Source organism: Xylocopa sonorina, chromosome 1 (assembly GCF_050948175.1).
Source record: "Xylocopa sonorina isolate GNS202 chromosome 1, iyXylSono1_principal, whole genome shotgun sequence".
NCBI lineage: Eukaryota > Metazoa > Arthropoda > Insecta > Hymenoptera > Apidae > Xylocopa > Xylocopa sonorina.
Genome location: NC_135193.1, coordinates 12,226,626 through 12,243,645, shown reverse-complemented (window position 1 = coordinate 12,243,645; position 17,020 = coordinate 12,226,626). Strand labels below are relative to the sequence as shown.

General features: G+C 42.8%; 1 protein-coding gene across 2 annotated transcripts; it reads right to left on the bottom strand.

Annotated features, from left to right (window-relative positions):
- Nucleotides 1–1,238: 1,238 nt before the first annotated feature.
- On the bottom strand, nt 1,239–10,888 carry LOC143423301 (UNC93-like protein). 2 transcript variants are annotated; one of them, XM_076894544.1, is made up of 7 exons: nt 10,621–10,888; nt 9,228–9,514; nt 6,142–6,367; nt 5,208–5,367; nt 4,873–5,140; nt 4,417–4,554; nt 1,239–1,392 (listed from the first exon to the last, which is right to left on the bottom strand). In XM_076894544.1, exons 1-7 carry the CDS (start codon nt 10,881–10,883, stop codon nt 1,388–1,390), a joined length of 1,347 nt encoding a protein of 448 aa, XP_076750659.1. In that variant the 5' UTR covers nt 10,884–10,888; the 3' UTR covers nt 1,239–1,387. The 2 variants fall into 2 exon arrangements, with proteins under 2 accessions (XP_076750659.1, XP_076750648.1); XM_076894533.1 differs by lacking the exon at nt 1,239–1,392 and having other exon boundaries at nt 4,252–4,554.
- Between the last annotated feature and the right edge of the window lie 6,132 nt (nt 10,889–17,020).

Genomic DNA, 17,020 nt, shown 5'->3' with positions numbered 1-17,020 from the left:
ATTCTATTCAGACCGGAAACGAAAAGGGACATTCGAAGACAGTGGTTCGAGGTTTTTCCCCCCCGCAGAGTAACATGGAAGAAAAACTACTAGTCCGTAATAATCTGCCATATAAAGAAGGTATACGTATTAAACATTTACGCATCTTTCGTTCCTAAATGTTCGATCCGCTTGGCCACTGGTTATTGTATCGATATATTTATATTTGGTACGCGTCCCCGTCTTTCTGATCCCGGGAAATTTGCAATTGAATTAGACGACGGAAACGGAATGCGAAACAAGTGCAATTTTTCCTTTAGCCAGAGAAAAAGGAACAATAAAAATTCCAATCCTTTGAATCTAGTTGAAGCAAAAATTGAATGAACCCTATCTAATCTGAACCTTCGTTAGGCGCATGAATGACATGGACGGAGTCCAACGATATCGTGTTTTATACCGTACTGTGAAGAAACGAAATTTAATCACGCCGTGTATCTTTTCTTTCGATTATATACTAATCAAACGGGAACCGGGTTGGAGAGGATAATAAATGATATTTCCAAATGAAAAGCAAAACGCAAAGTCTGTTGCATAGGCGAACGAAAGCGAGGATGTCTGTAATTCGCTCGCGCGCCTAACGTACGGGTTGAATTGCCGCGTTCACCAAAATGGCGGCGCACGACTCCCATATTTACGTTCATTCGATTCTCAAGAGCCAGGCTCGCTCTCAAGAGGCTTGCTAACTGATTTGCCCGAGACAGGTAGAGATATCGTCGATATAAATTTCAAGATAATACATAAATGCCAGCTAAATATATATATTATGTATATATGTACGTGCATATATGTATTATAATACGTGTACGTGTGTGTAAAACGGCCATGGATACCGAAAGCAACGTGTGTACCCCCCATTACGATACTAATTCGATTGCAAATTGACCGCGCGAGGACACTGACAAATGCGAGCCAGTGAATCACGCGTGTACCGCGGTCGTCGCGCACAGTAGCATTAATTTCACTTCCGGCGCGCGATTCTAGGGCGCGACTTAAACGGACCGTGCGAAGACGGCGCCTTTTCCACGCGTGTCCAGAAGACGGGGCGCGATGATACCAGGGACAGGTTTCCAATATCCACGGACGAATTTCTTCGTATTTACGCATCCAGAGGAATGGTTCGTTGGTAAAAGAATAGAGAAAGAAAGAAGGAAGGAAGGACAGGAGAGGAAGTAAATAAATAAAATAAATTATACTACCCATTACGAGAAGCTTAAATATCGACCATCCACAAGGATTAAAATATCTCTCTCATGTATTCCCCCGGTTAATATCGATAGTGATAATAGCGTTTACTTTTGAATGTGTTTCCGCTTCAGGTTCTCGAGACGCTCTCTTTCTTTCGTCTAATCTAAACTGAAGGCAAGATAGTCGTTTTTAAGGGAAAAAAAAAAGAATAATGCAGAATAGCATGCGCGCGATTGATCGACATTGTTCTCTCTCTCGACGATTTTTCCTTCCTTGCCGTAATAAACGATACTGTAGGCGAAACTAAACCCATCCCAAGATAATGGTACGACACGGTTTCTTAAATATCTCTCAGCTCGAGTATAATTAAAAAAAAAAGTAAAAAAAATAAAAACATACACACTTACACGTACACGCATAAACGTATGATTGCGGATGAAAGAACAGGAAGAGATATGGTACCACACGCACACGTCTACACACGCGAACACACAACACACAGATGCACTTCAATACCCCGCCGTTGTAATGGGCTAATCCAGTACGATTTAATTATTAAACCACGAAATCCTTGAGAGGAACGTAGCTAGGAGTGTGTGTACATATTAAGGCGACAACTAGGCGACTGTAATATTGTAAGAATCTTAAAAAAAAAAGTGGTACTTTTAATAAATCGTGATAGCTATGAAATAGCTATGTGCGACGACGACTACGACCAGTACGAATGACGACGACTGACGATTTATTAGACGGGAAATAAATTTACACGTTACGGTTAAACGAAAAAAGAAGAGAAAAAAAAAAGAAAACAAAACGGACGCGAGAAAAAATGGGGAGTGGGTTAACGGTCAAAAAATGAAATAAATTTTTAAGGGTAAACGCGTACGTTTTAAGGTATTTTACTCTCTAGGATACGATTAAAATTATGAGCAAAGTGATCTGTTCCTAAAACGAAGCACACGAAAAGGGTGGCGGAAGAAGATACGGAAAACGGATAAACAGAACAAAAAAGAGAATATAATAAATGGAAAAGTGAAGAGAGGAAACGACAGGGAAATGTATTATACGGGTGAAAATGGAGAAGTGGTATCGGGGGTGGGGATAAAAGGGGATGATTCAAAATTCAAAATTTTGATTGGGGGTTGATAGTGCGTATGTTGTTCCCTTTTTACAGAGGAACGAAGCAGGATCGGGGAGAAACAAAGGATGAAAATGTTTGTACAGAGATATTCCGGTTATTAAATTTTGTTATACGAGAAGAAGGAGATAAAATAAGAGAACAAGAGTTACAAACGAGAGTATGAGGTAGAGAGTATGAACGAGAGAAATACTTCTGACAAGAGAGAGAGAAAAAAAAATTTACGAATCATGTGTATTTTCTTCGTGAAAAAAAAGAAAAATAAAAAATAAAATTGATATTCAATAGGCCATTACGGAAATATAAACATGAGTATTAAAGAAAAAAAAAAAGTGAACTGTATTCGTGAGTGTCATATTTCTAAGGAAGATAGATCCACGGGCGAATGTTTTATAGCAGTTTCCGGCCGAATTTTTACTTCCAGGCTTAAATCCAATACCCAGCGCACTGAACGAAGCAATAAAATTGTGTGTTTTCAGAGTAAACGAAAGAAACGATGAAAAAAAAAAAAAGAAATAATAGATTGAGAGAAATAAATTAAGGGTGAGAGACCAAGCTAAAAGAAAAAAAAAAGAAAGAGGAAAAAGACAAAGTTCGCGTTCACGAACAAGAAGAGGAAACTGCTCTTGAAACATTGCCCAGCGAAACCAAAGTTCCTACTACGTTTTATAAAGTATATAACTGAACTGCAAAACTTGAATTGTACATAAACGAGGGTTAAGCTAGCACACGATCCACAAAATACAATCAGCAATCGAACGACGCTAAAAAGAGACGAGGGATGCAGGGTCAATTGATTCCACGTCGCGGATTGTTATTATTGACGTTATTAAACATGGAAATTCAACAGATTCGAGGGGATCCAGTCCACGATCCACGCGAAACACCATCATAAGATAATCTTGTAATATAACTATCGTTTACGCAATTTAAATGACGGGAGGCAATTGATCGTGACAAGGCACAATAAATGATGAGCATACAGAACAGGCTGGGAGAAAGGAAAACGCGTTAACACAACACAAGTACACTGAACACGATCGCACACGTACAATTCATATTTACAGGCACACGTATACATACATACACAATATATACACACACACACATACACACACGGGAGACATACACGCGTACAGTGAAAATGAAATTAAGCACATTAAGTATACAATTAAAATTAAGCAGCCGTAGCTTTAGCTTGAATGTTAGCACCTAGACACACGATGTAACATTAAACTACGTATTTAAAAATGAAACAAAAAAAAAATGAATGAAGAGAAACGGAGAAGAGGATCTTTAGCGGTTAAGCGAACTATCTGTGTAAAATCTAGTAGGTGTCCACAAGAATAAAATAAAAACATATATTGTGGTACAAATCACACAAAGATCGTACCTTCAAGGTCCTGACTGCGCCTCCAACCGAACACGAAAACGCACACACGTACACGGACACATACACACCGACATGTACGCAAACAGATACACGTACACACTCTTTCTTGTACATATAATTTTTGATATGCCGATCTGATTTATGTATGATTTCTATATATACGATATGTATACCGCAATTATAATATTATTCACACGATAATCCTATTGTCGAGCGTTTTCAAATAATTCGAAGAATTATCAAATCGCTGGTAAAATCACAGCTCGTTATCTTTTTCTTGATTCACCGCCCTCTGTTTAACCACTCTCTGTACAACATAAAATATCTTTAAATACCAGAAAAAAAAGGATTCTAACATTTTTTCACGCCATAAACGACGCAGATGGTCGAAGAAGCACCTGTTCCTCGGAATTATTACTATTTCTTTTTAATCGATGAAAAACGCGGTTGTTCTTAAAAAAGTATCGTACAAGGGATCGTTCAGCCGTGGTAATTCTAATTAAAAGGACATTTTCATTTCTACCCATTCAGTATTTCGACGCGTCGTTCGCTTCGTTGCTCGTAACCAGCTCAAACTCTGGCTTTACTTCCGGAATCGACGTGATAGCCTTCCCGGTCCACTCGATTATACCGTAACCGATCATTCCAAGGCAGAGGATACCCATGAGAAAGTAGAGCTTCATTTGCGTGCACAGATAAGGACTGTACGCGTACGTGATCACGGAACCCGTGGATTCCCACAACCGGAAGTTGGAGTAGGCGGCCTCCTCTTTACCTGGGAATAGTAGCCCTGATAAGGCTGGAACAATTGCATACATTTTAATTAATCAGAGAGATAAAAAGTACCATTCTGTACAAAAGAATCATTCAAGGAAAGTCATGCAAATTCATACGATTACAAATACCCTATTGAGATGGAACAAAAGTTACCAACAGACGATATGAAGAGAAAATTCGAACGCGTTACTATCAGCTAATCAATACGAATGTTAATCGAACAACAGCTGGTAAATATCTTTTATCAACAGATGGTATAATCGAAGACATCGACATCGTTCGATACAAAAATTTCAATTGAGCTGTTCGACGTTGCTCCATCTTTGTAATTCCTACTCACCGTTTACTTGGACCAGCCACATAGCGTCGCAAAGACCCCACAAACCAGACATCAGAAAGAATATGAAATTTTGCTCCGGGGTGGGCTTCCATCGCAGCAAAAAAAAGAGGATCCCCATGTGAAGACAGAAGGCGAACGCCATCAAGACCCTTCTTCCTGTCAGCTTCATCATCGACCCGGTGCCCAACGCTGCTACAGCGTTCGTAACACCGAAACAAATCATCACGTAGCCGATATTGTTGACCCCCCAAGCGCAGGAGACAAACGACTAAAAAAACATGGAAAGCATGGAAAAATGATCGAGAATAACATCAGAGGGAAATCGACATGCTTACGGCGTTATAGTCGGCGAATAAGAACGCTTGCTCCGCTCCAATGAACATTATAATCGGCAATATGAGAATCTGATTTTTTTCTTTCAGTAATTTCAGCGTCACCGCTAGGAGCTTGAACCCTGATTGTCCTGCTGCTGATCCTGACCTACCCCTGTCGTACCTGTGACCATTGCAAAGGTGAATATACACTATTAAAGAAATTAAATTAATAAGTTGTTGAAGTTGAGACTTGTTATAATCTAATAAAAGTGTTTCGATTCGTTGCGAAATATCTGTTGCAAAACGCCAACGAGTATCAGCGCGTATGTTAAAAACGTCGAACGGATCAATCAACATCGAGCAACAAATCCGATAAAATGAATGTAAGCAATATACACGTCGACTGTTTCCTCACTGATCCTTTTTAATCCAAATGTTTGATACACTAGCACGTAACTAAATGTCGCGGCACATTGATCGGACCGATATTAATGTCTCTGTGCGCAGTGAATAATTTTACGAGATAAAGTTCCGAACGCTTCCTTTGAGCGTGGCGTTAGTTTCGATTAATCACCGGAGTTAACAGCAGTAATTCTCCGAACGGAAACAATATTCTGTTCGCTGCCACGGCTTAATGCTTTATCAATTCCAGATTCGCAGATGTACCTGGATGCACGGACGATTTACGATACACGGAACATCGCGTTTTGTACTGGTCGCGAAATCGATCCTGGAATGCCTCGACTTCTTTCGATGTCCCTTAACTTATACATATAAATATACAACTTATAATATTTGCGATCGAGAATCGTTCCTAATAAAATTAGAAACCTCACAATTCGAGAACCCTAGAACTCGAGGATTTGAAAGCAATTCGTCAAGAATCGACCAACTTCCATCGCATTGAAAGATTAGTAGGGATAACGAAAGAAATATCCAGCAAGGAAATCGTTACCTCGTGAGGGAATCGACTGCGAACGCGACGATTAAAGAGGCCACTATCATGCAGCACAAATAGATGCCGGAAATTAGGTGGATCCTTTCCTCTGGGGGCCGTTCCAATTTCGGGCTGTCGCTGGTGTCGGAAGTCGCACCGCAGAAGTTGGCACCGCACGCTTCCGCCACGATGGTGCTGTTCAACGTAGTGTTCGCTTGCACAGCCTCGATCCCGTATGAAAGAACTGTGGAAATGAATCGGGGAAATATGTCGGTCCGTCAGGAATTTAAGTACGAACTGCAGTCCGCTGCAGTAGACACGAATATTTAATATGTTCACATTACAATTCTATTGGCTCAACGTATCGCACCACGTTCCACGTTCCACGTTCGTAAATAGCGGAAATTGATATTAATCCGTGAGAATCTGAGATATTGCGAGAAATAGAATATCCATGGACTTTCGATGTTTTTGTTACGTCCATTTCCCGTTCGGTTATTAAATTATTAGGCTCCATTGTTCGTGTAATTCGTTTAAAAAAGAACCCACCAGCTCGTACCCTTTCACGTCGACCGATAACCAGGGACTCGTAAACGGAAAAGTTCCCAAGGGACACGTCGAAACGAACCGGGTTCCAATGATTCCGCGCATTCCCGTTAAAGTTTCCCACGGCCATCTGGCTGTCCTTTCCGCGCGAATTGCGTCGAAAATTTGTAGTCGACAGCCGTTTTCCGACACCAGGATTATAGACGTAGAATCCATCGACCTACGCGGTTCAATCCTTGGCGTAGCCTTCCGGCGAACAAAAAGGGATCGGACAATCGGATGGTTGGAACCCTTCCTGTTTACAAGCGAGCGGACACGCTCTTCGACGTGCTGTAACGTGCCAGAATGATTCGACATTTCGAACAGGAAAAATTACCAATCCGATCTCCGCTGTACTCTGACGAGCAGCAACTTTCTTCGCGAATTCCATAAACCCCTCAAACTTCGTTTCGTGTCCTGTGAAACAGTTCCTTTGGTTCTTCGCTTAGCATTACAATGCCCTGGGTTTCCGTGCTTTCGACCGCCAATGTATCGGTTTAAAACGTGAAAAGTTTCAGGATCATCGAATTTCCGAGGCCAGCGTCGACAAAACTTGCGAAGAAGCTGCCGCTCCCGCGGGACTAGATCAAGGGAAACGTATCGACGTGTGCGCGTACCGCGTGTGTAATATGCACATGCACAATGTACGTTGAATATCGTTAAAAAGGGAAGAGAGCTCCCGCTGGTACCTCTCGATGCTTTTATACGCTCGATCATTTATTCTGCTGGTTTTACGAGTGGTAAGAAATACGAGGGACGAATGGAATTCTCTTTCTGTTATATATACATACTGCAATAAAGTTATCAAATATCGTCTTATGCGATATAGGTATTCCCTTGGAAAGTTTTTGATTTACCGCGAGATTCTATTTGCTGTAAACTATCTGCAGCAGTTTATGTATCGTGTTTGAACTTTTACAATTCGATTTTGCGAAATTTTTATCCATTGCTTGGGAGAGCGCAAAAATATCGAAGGGTTGAAAGTTTGATTAGTATGGTCTGAGTTGAGTTACAACAGCATTTAACCGCAAACTCCTCATACATTCGCTAAATAAGTATATATGTACATATATATGTGTGTGTAAACTGAAGAAAAAGTTAAATTAAAGTTAAGTTCTGATCGTTTGTATGCTTCGTCGCTTACTATATGAAATATCCAGCTACAGGTGGGTCGACACGAAATGAAAGGGGTGATTCTGCAGGCTGAAGCGAGAGGGAAATCGGGAATAACAAAAGCACGCGTGAAGCTCTTTTTTACCAGGAATACAACGTTGAAAATCCATTAAGTATGCGAACGTTAATGGTAAAAAGGCCATAAGAGTGACGCTTGATGGAATCTCACGTGGCTGCACGCAGGCAACCATGTAGTATCGACCTATGAGCTCATGCCATTAGCGCACGTGTAAGCGAACAATTCTCGAAGCTCTTTGTCTAGCAAATAAATTCCATTCTTCGTGACTTTGCTTTAATTCGACCTACAGAATTATCCCTTTCATTTATGAACATCTGCAGTCGCGTAACTGGTAAACAGGCTAATGACTTCGTTTGACGCTTTCCAGACAACTGCAGACTACGCGGAGAGCGCACAAAAATTAATTTGCCTGTTCCCTTGGGCGAACACATCGCGAGATGAAAACTCGAAACAAGTGTGCCGCGTTTGAACTGCCTTCAAATGTACAGGTTTTATCGCGAGCTTCTAAGCAGGCAAGAGTAATACGCGCGATAAGCACGGTACATTGCGCTTGGGGTTTGCGAGCGGTGTTGTTTAAAAGGGCAAAGTAAGACTAAGAGAGCAGCTGGCACGGCCAATTAATTAATTTTTACGCTGAAACACCGCTACGCGCGGTCGTTTCTCTTTTTTCCGCAAGTCCCGCACAGAGAAAGCTCGGCCGTAGCCTCGTTTCGCGTTGTTTTATCACCCCTTACGCCCTCAGCGTCGTTCGATCGTTCTGCACGGCGATAAAGCGCCGCGAGCAAAAATCCCGCTGCGAATTTGAACGAGCCCTTCTCCTACCTTCTGACCTCTGCCCGCTGTTACAGCGAATTGCATCGCAATTAAACCTTTTACTTTCCGGTTACGTAATGGAAATTCTGAAAGTGCAGGTAGATTCGCACGTGAACCGACCGGCCGCGGAAGAAAAGTGAGAAGCGGAGAGGAAAAACTACGGGGGTAGTTTCACGTCAAAGCGTTCCCGCGAGCCAACGAAGAGGAATTAGAGCCGCTAATGACTTCTTCCGAGTGGAATAAAACTTTTCCCGCGGACGTCCCCCCGTTACGGCATTAGATATCCTTTACCCCAAAGACTGACGTTCTAAATTTCGTCCTAGAAATCTAACCCTGTTAATCTTCGTTTAAAATTTCCCAGCAGATTTATCGTGTTCTCGCTGTCTCGTTTATAACTTCGCTTTTTTCCTGTCTAGATGCCAAGAAACCGTTAATCGCAGCGTTATACTTGGCCAAAAGACGTACGAAGTAGTATGTTCGCCACTTGGCGACGGACACTCGAGGACATACGCACCTGTCGAAGATATGAGGTTCCCCCAGACCTGCGCCATTTGGTAGAACATGAAGAATACGCCGAAAAACCTGGTTACGAGAATATCCGCAGTCACGTCCGACAGGGTGGCGTACGCCTCCGCGACGACGGTTAAGTAAGTACACTTGGCGCACCAGAGTGGTCCACCGCCGATACCTACCAACAGACCCGCTGGTATCATAGTGTAGAATTTTGGGTAGAACTGAGCCGCCATAAATGGCACATAAGCGAAGATGGATAAGGATATGGTCCATTTACTGCCTAACCAGCTGCAACCAGAGAGAAGGGGGGTTGAACATCGGTTTTCTAATTGTTTCTACGGCTTTTACGATTTCCCAGGAGTCTACTTAAGAGCTCGTGCTCTCTCTCTTTCTCTCTGGAACGTTTAAATATATATACAGTGGCTGTAGAAATAATCACGATGTTGAATTTTCAGGTTACCGTACTTGGAGCTTACTAATCGGTATCTGAACGAGGGAATAAATAGGGGTGGTATCTGTTACTACGAGTAGTTGGAATAAACTCGGTTTTGGCATATGCACGAGGTAGGTTACAACATACGCAGCTGTTTGCCGAGCGAGGCCGAAAATTTCACGGACAATAAAGTTCAGTAATAAAGTTTACTGCTTTGGTGCCGTAACCCGGACTAGTTTCACGGCGGGAAGGCTAGTGTCACGTTCGCTATAAATCATAAGTGATAACTCGAACTCTTTAAACGTTCTAACGAACCACCAAATTATCGAATAAATCAAAATTCCGTATCTCTCTATTTTTAAGAGGAAAGAAGCTACTATCGATATGCAACGAGCACAAGGGATTCGACCAACCCTCTCCGCATTTACGTTTCACCCCTCTTTGTTATTTTCATTTTATTCGTACTCGAAAACGAAACCTAATGGTACACGTATTAAAAACGCAAAAGGCACCCAGCCTTTGTGTCCGACTCTTGACCTTTTTAATCTAAACGGGTCACGCGTACTCGTAGGAAAGGAGGAAAGCACAAAGATGGTCCTCCGTCCCCGGACGTGTTTTAAATACGTAGTAACGTTACGACACGATTCTCACGACCGTATCTCGCAACTGAGACAAAATTACACGTAGTCGTCAAGTTTGCTGGTTCATGGTGGAACCAACCACGACTAACGACGCCCTGTGGAATATTTTACGATGTTTCGACATTACTGCTGCTCCTAGGGAACTGTTCGGTGCTCTTCGAAACTTGTAAACCTTTACAAATCGCAAAAGTAGATCGACAATTTTAATAAGTTTAATCTCTTTATCGATGTACGTATTTCTGGTTAAGACGGTTGATTGTATAAAAAATTGCGAAATAAACCAGTTTCAAGCAAAGACAAAGATTTGCGCATGTTCTTACCTCATGATCAACGTTGGCAGGAAGATGTTGCTAAATATCAGACTTCCGTAGATAGACGCCAACGTGAAGGTCCCCAGCGAGCCGTCCGCGTTAATCGAACTCTGCAGATTCGTGGCGCCCATAAATGCCGTGAAGTGCACCATAAACGCAACCCCGATCACGAGGACGTTCCTGGTGATACGCCATCGCTCGGAAGGCTTGAAGTCGCTCTCCGTTCGCACTTTCACGAATTGTCCCCTCGCGTCAGTCTTCTCCACCGTCATGATTGACGCGGCAAAGAATGCAAATTTGAATTTGAATCACGACTGCGAATTCACTCCTGTTGCTATTTCGAACACGTTCACGTGGCCACGTGCGAGGCTCGTAGAAAAATGCTTCGACCGATGAGGAGACGTCACGCTCGAATCGTTACACCGAGGGTCTGGTGCATGATGAGATTTATTGGCAGCTTGATTGAAATATTACCGCGTGACGTCACGGCGTGGTAGTTTTTCTGTTATCAATGACACTTGACGATTTTTTGCCCGATTGCCAGCTAACGATCCACGCGCGACGCTTGCGGAGCCTTGTGCAAACGTCCAGACGGATCGTGCGAAGGCAACGACGATCTCATAATTGCTGCCTCGCGTGGGAGGCGGAGGCTCCTTTGTCGAGGTACCTGGAATAGACGTTCACGATGGCGTTAAGACAGTTTATGAGCTCGGAAGATGGTAATTGTGTGCCTTCTGCTGCGCTAGAAGTTTATTTAACATGTTTGGACGGCCCTCCCTTGTATTTATATTTCAGAGTAGTTGTCTGCTCGACAGCGTTTGTATAAAAAGAATTGTATATTTTATACAAATTTTATAATTGGTAATTTTATGGATCTTCCGATTAAAAAGAAATAAATCTATGTGTACGTGTAAAGCAAAATCAGCAGGTATCTCAGACTTGAACAATATGTCATATTTATCAATAATATTTAACCATCTTTGAGTAATGACGCACCATCACGAGCAGATAAGTTTCAGCCACAGGATAACCAATCTGTTTGCGTTCCATTGACGAATAAAATGTTCTATCGAGTTGCGTCGAGCCACAAAGGCTAATATACCCGACGCTGTTTAATACAAATGGCGTAAGAGCCAGTGTCGATGAATGATCGTACGTCTATTAATCTGTCTGAGGCTGATTAGTGGTAAGTTCTCTTTGATGTAGTTATGAAGTGACGCGCGTTGCGGTCTATCATTAAGGTGTCGTTAATACTTGTTATTCAATTCCATGGTTTGCACAAGGTGCCGGTGATATCGAGGCGGTAAACAATCGCGATGACCGAGTGGTAATTGCAGAGTGAATGTATTCAGGATTTTTAAAGGATTATTTATTCCCTCGGAGTAAACTCGCGACTCGTGTTGTCACGGCAAACTGTACGCAACGAAAGCACCACTACTTTATTGATACAAGACTCGAAAGTTACATTGTGCAGCGAGAGGTTAAGGAATTAAAAGGTTAAAGGGGCAAGAAGTGAAGGAACCGTGAAGTTATGCGAATAAGACTCTGAGAAGTTGAAGGATTAAAGAATTGAAGAGCGTGATAAAAGAGAAATAGTAAAAGGTTTAAAATGTAGTAAAACCATTAAGCTGGTTAAGTTCTATAGTAGTGGGACGTACGAGCTTTAGTTAGAATGTTTGCGAAGCACGACTATCGAGCACGATTTCCTTTTTAGCGGATGATAAGCGAAATCGGAAAAGGAATGCTCGAAGCACGTTCTATAGACAGGTATTGCAAAATGTAGAATAGACGGACGAAGAGAAATGAGGATTTTCGAAGTACAGAAAATGTACTAGAGAAGTGCGCTAACTTGGAGGGAATTTCAGTGAGATTTTGAGCACGCTTAGACTCGAATGGCTTTGTAAAACTTGCTGCAAGATGCCAGTTCTATAATTGATATTATGAATTAACAAGTCGAAAAATAAGGAAAAGTTGGACATTTCCATATAACTACGATTATTTTTTAATGTGGTACTTCTGGGAAAAGTGTTAAGAATTCATACGATATTACATCTTCTGAATATACATGTCCATATTAAAATCGTCTCTGGCTATTACAATGGTAATCTCAAGGTAAACAACGACAGAAAAAATCTTGAATTTCAACGAAAGTCAGATTTCGAAACACATTTCCCTCTCTGATCGATCGAAAACGGATCCAGAATATCGGTTCTAATGGTCCTCCGCTCGACGCACACGTCTGACCACCACCGTCCCATTCTACCGATATCGCAGCGTCGACCACATTTACATAACTTTTAATATTATTTAATATTCAAGCGACGCAATGAATACTTCTAGTATTGCATGATCGATCGAGCGTGGAAGGCGGCAGCGTGAAATGTCACTTCGAATGTCGTTTACCATTTTGACGAAAGTCGACAGAGGAGGCCTTGGCCGAAAAATGCGATTCTACAGCAAAAAAAAAAAAAAAATAAAGGAACAAGTGAGGCAATTCCTAACCCGTGTCGAGATCGTATCGAACCCAAACGCACCTTAGATTATCGCATCAACCGTGTCTGATTGGTATCGCGACTTATACGATTGTCCCGACACGCGCAAACGATACGTCCTTGAGGATCGATATCCTTGCACCTTTCACGAGGTCCGTTCTGGAATTGGATACAATTCCAATTCCTCCGGTACACGCCCTGGCGGAAAACCGCCTAACCGCCGTGCTATTTCGCAATTACAAAGTGTCGCAACCGGTTAATACGAATCGTATACATCAACGGAGGATTGCGAAACGAGCGTAAGGTGTCGAACGTCCAACAGGAATGACGCTTGATACTAATCTTCATGCGTAGACTCGCGGAAACATCGTCTGCCTCGCAACGACCTTCTTCGTTCGCCGCGCTCGCGACTTTTCGTTCGACTGCAATTTTGGTTTTTACTATCATCTACAGCAGGATGATCGTTGGATACTATCGAAGACGAAGACGAAACGGCGCAACAGAAGAAAGCAAAGAAATGGAAAAGTCGCCTCGCGACAGGACCGAATAATTTAGTATCGCTAATTAAAGAAACGTCGTGGCAGACTGAAATAGAGGATCGCTAATTCCCGACATCTATTAACCCGAAGAACCGGCAAGAAGTGGTCCCATTACCAGCTGGGAGAAGTAGAAACGTCGACGTTGCTAGATCGCTTTATCCAGAGGGATCCGGCCAATTATTTCTGACCGACGACACTAACGTCGAAACCGCTGTTTCGGCCAAAGAAACAGGATCGCAGGGCCGAGTGACGGTTGCAGAGAGGAATTTTATTGGCCGAGAACGTGGGACGTGTCGTCGACGCGTCGGAAACGAGAGGAATTAACGTGATGGCCGCGCGCAAACAGCGAGGCTATCGCCAGTTTATTGGAAACTTGCACCGTGATCTAATTACGTCTCCATTTTAGCGGAATCCCCGTGGAGCGACCCGTACGTCCCGTAAAGTTAGGCTCTTTGATACAATTTCCCCGTCACAATTTCGCGCATTTGCATAGTTATTATGTTTGGTCTGGCCATCGATGTGAAAGTTTAAGTGGCACCCGTGAAACCGCCGGAATTAGGCGAGAAACATACCGACTCGACGCGCGCGCGCGCCAGTATCCGGTCCACGAGAAAGGGGCTGGCCGCCAATTTCTCGATTGCAGTTTGATAGTAACAGCAGCGATGGCAGTTAAGTATCGAGAGGCGTCGGTGTAGTTGGCATTTCTCAAAAGCACGGATGGCAATCCAATATCACGCGAGTTTCTATTCGCGGTAAATTATAGATTGTACAGTAAATTATAAAGTAAACTGTAAATTATTAATGAGTGTTGCGCATCGTAATTAGACCGCCGGTGTTTGCATTTATTATATAGGAAATCTAAACGTAGAAGAAACATAACGAATGCATATGATATGCGAGAATATATGAAGCATTCAAACCGCGATACACGTTACAATATTTCGAGACTCGAGCAAATATCCATAATCACGCGGTGTTAATTATGTTTGTAAAACATGCACTCGCATAATCGTCTGCGATCTATAACGAACGGGCTGGTGTTTAAACTGCACAAGTATAATATAGTTAAAGACCAGTCGAGAACTGTTCAGGCAAGCGAAACCGAATCCACACGTTCGAGCACGGTCTTCTTTCGATGAAAAAACAGAAGAAGGAAATAAGAAAAAATTAATTTAAACGAGCCAACTTGTTGCTGTCGTACAGAAAATTCGCAGCGTTAAACTGGGACCGCGGTCGTTAGAATTGGAGTTAATTTATTAGCCGATTTACCGCACCGTACCTACAGAGAGAATGACTTAACACACCAATTTAGCCCAACCTCGAGAATATTTCCATCCGTATGACATTTCGAAATTGTATTTCGAACGAAACACCCGCTGGGAACAACGCGTGCGAGCATCTCCAGCCAGCGCGCCGAATTTATGTTTTAATCCGAGCCCCCGAATTTTCGAGATTTTAATTAACAGTAAACAAAGATATACATCCCTGTGCCGCGAGAGGTAATCTTGCAAGCCGGAAGTCTCGTTCAATTTCACGCGCCCTTTACCCTCAAATTCGCACCCCACCCTTCTTGTATCATTACATTTTTAATAATCGCGTTGAACAACCGGAGAACGTGGAACCGCGTCTCGCGGTTACTCTACTCGCCCTCGTATCGTTTAATACAATCCTCCTAATTACTTTCTCGTTCCACTGGCATCTTCAAAACGCGATATCTCGCCCCATAAAGTTAATTACGTTCGACGCTCCGCGCGTTCGCACGGCAACGACCCTTTATCTGAAAGCAGGCCCAGATCTTCTAATTACCCGGGGTAGCTAATTTCTCCTCTTATTCCTTGTTTTTTCCATTCGTTTTTTCTCTCGATTCGCGCGATGGGAAAACAACAATCGAATTGATTGAAGGAGAGCTACGCGGACACTACGCGAAATGTCAGCCGCATGACAATACGAATCCTGTCGGATGAAATTTCCCGGTACGTGAATATTTCCCGCGCGACGAATTTTTCAATAATTCCCCCTCGGAGGATCGAACAACGTTATTGTAAATTGTCGGGAAAAACAAGTGCGCCGGAGAGACGCGGCCGAGTCGCATCAATTTCAGGACGATCGCTACGCTAGGCGACATGAATTGTTATTCGCAATTATCCCGGCATCGTGGCGTAACGAGGAAACGATAATGACGAACGCGGTAAACCTACTATTTAATTGCGTGGACACGCAATGAACTAGAAACGATGGCGGCGATACGAAATAACGCGTGTGCGGCGTATTCCTGGGGCTTCCAATTTTCTATCCTTAAATGCAACTTAATTATACAGAAAATCTATCGAAAAAATGTTAATGTTAGCTTCCATAACGATTAAAAATACTTGACGGTGAATTCTATTAATTATGAGATAATTGTACCCACTGTGAAATTAATTACGTTTGTTCGAAGCGAAACAGGAATCGTTTCGTCGTAGGTCCACGGAAATGTTACACTTCGATCGAACAGGATGTAACGGAAACCACCATCCGCTTGAACGAATTCCCCGGATATAATTCGATCGTTTCGTACACGAGCAATGACGAGGCACGCTATTATCGTTTCGCGTCGTATTTTCGTGGATATTCCCCCGTGGATATAAAGCTCACCTCTGCAGTTAAACCGGTGGCTTTCTTCCCGTCAAAACGTGCACGCCAGACGAAAATGAGAGAGAAAGAGGGAGAGAGAGAGAGAGAAAAAAAGAAGACTGAACTCGAGAGCTCTGCCGGGGCAGCCTCTCTGCTTTGATTCCCAGTTTTCTTATTTCCCTTTTTTCCTTTCCTCCGATATCTGAGATCGATCGTAGGTGCGCAACGAGTGAAATAGCACTGATCGAACACGAAACCTCGCGGACAAACCTTCATCCTGTTCAGCCCCACCTCAGCATCTTTTCTCTCGTGCTAGAACAGCACACCGAGTGCAGCTATTTGAGTAGGGATTTCGATGCTTATCGAGGCGGGCACGGCTATCTGTATGCCAGGCACACGCTCGACTGTTGCAGCTCCGCTATTGATCCTGGGTTTCGCGACTGTTTCTTTTTTTACCCGTCTTTCCACACTGATTCGAGGAAAACGCGACGAGAAAGAGACCGCGATGGCGAGCTGGTTCTCCTTTCAGGCGACAGTCGCTCCTCCTTCAGAACGGAGTCGAGTTGTAACGTGACACAATAAAATTGCGATTGTTATTAGCGATTCGATATTCACTCAGAGAGTTGAGGGAAAATTATTAAATTTCACGACCATCCAAAACTAATAAGTGTAAAAAATAGTGTCTGCTGTTGTTGAAGTAGTTTCGAGTGTTTGAGACTTAATTAACTGAGATCGAAAGGATTTCTGAGCACTGGAAACATCGAG

Excerpts from the sequence above, each read along its gene's own strand:
- LOC143423301 (XM_076894533.1), bottom strand. The coding sequence starts at position 10,883 with ATGACGGTGGAGAAGACTGACGCGAGGGGACAATTCGTGAAAGTGCGA. Across the intron at positions 6,368-9,227 it reads GAACCTCATATCTTCGACAG|TTCTTTCATACGGGATCGAG; the intron begins GTGCGTATGTCC and ends TCATTTCCACAG. Across the intron at positions 5,368-6,141 it reads GCAGTCGATTCCCTCACGAG|GTACGACAGGGGTAGGTCAG; the intron begins GTAACGATTTCC and ends CAATGGTCACAG.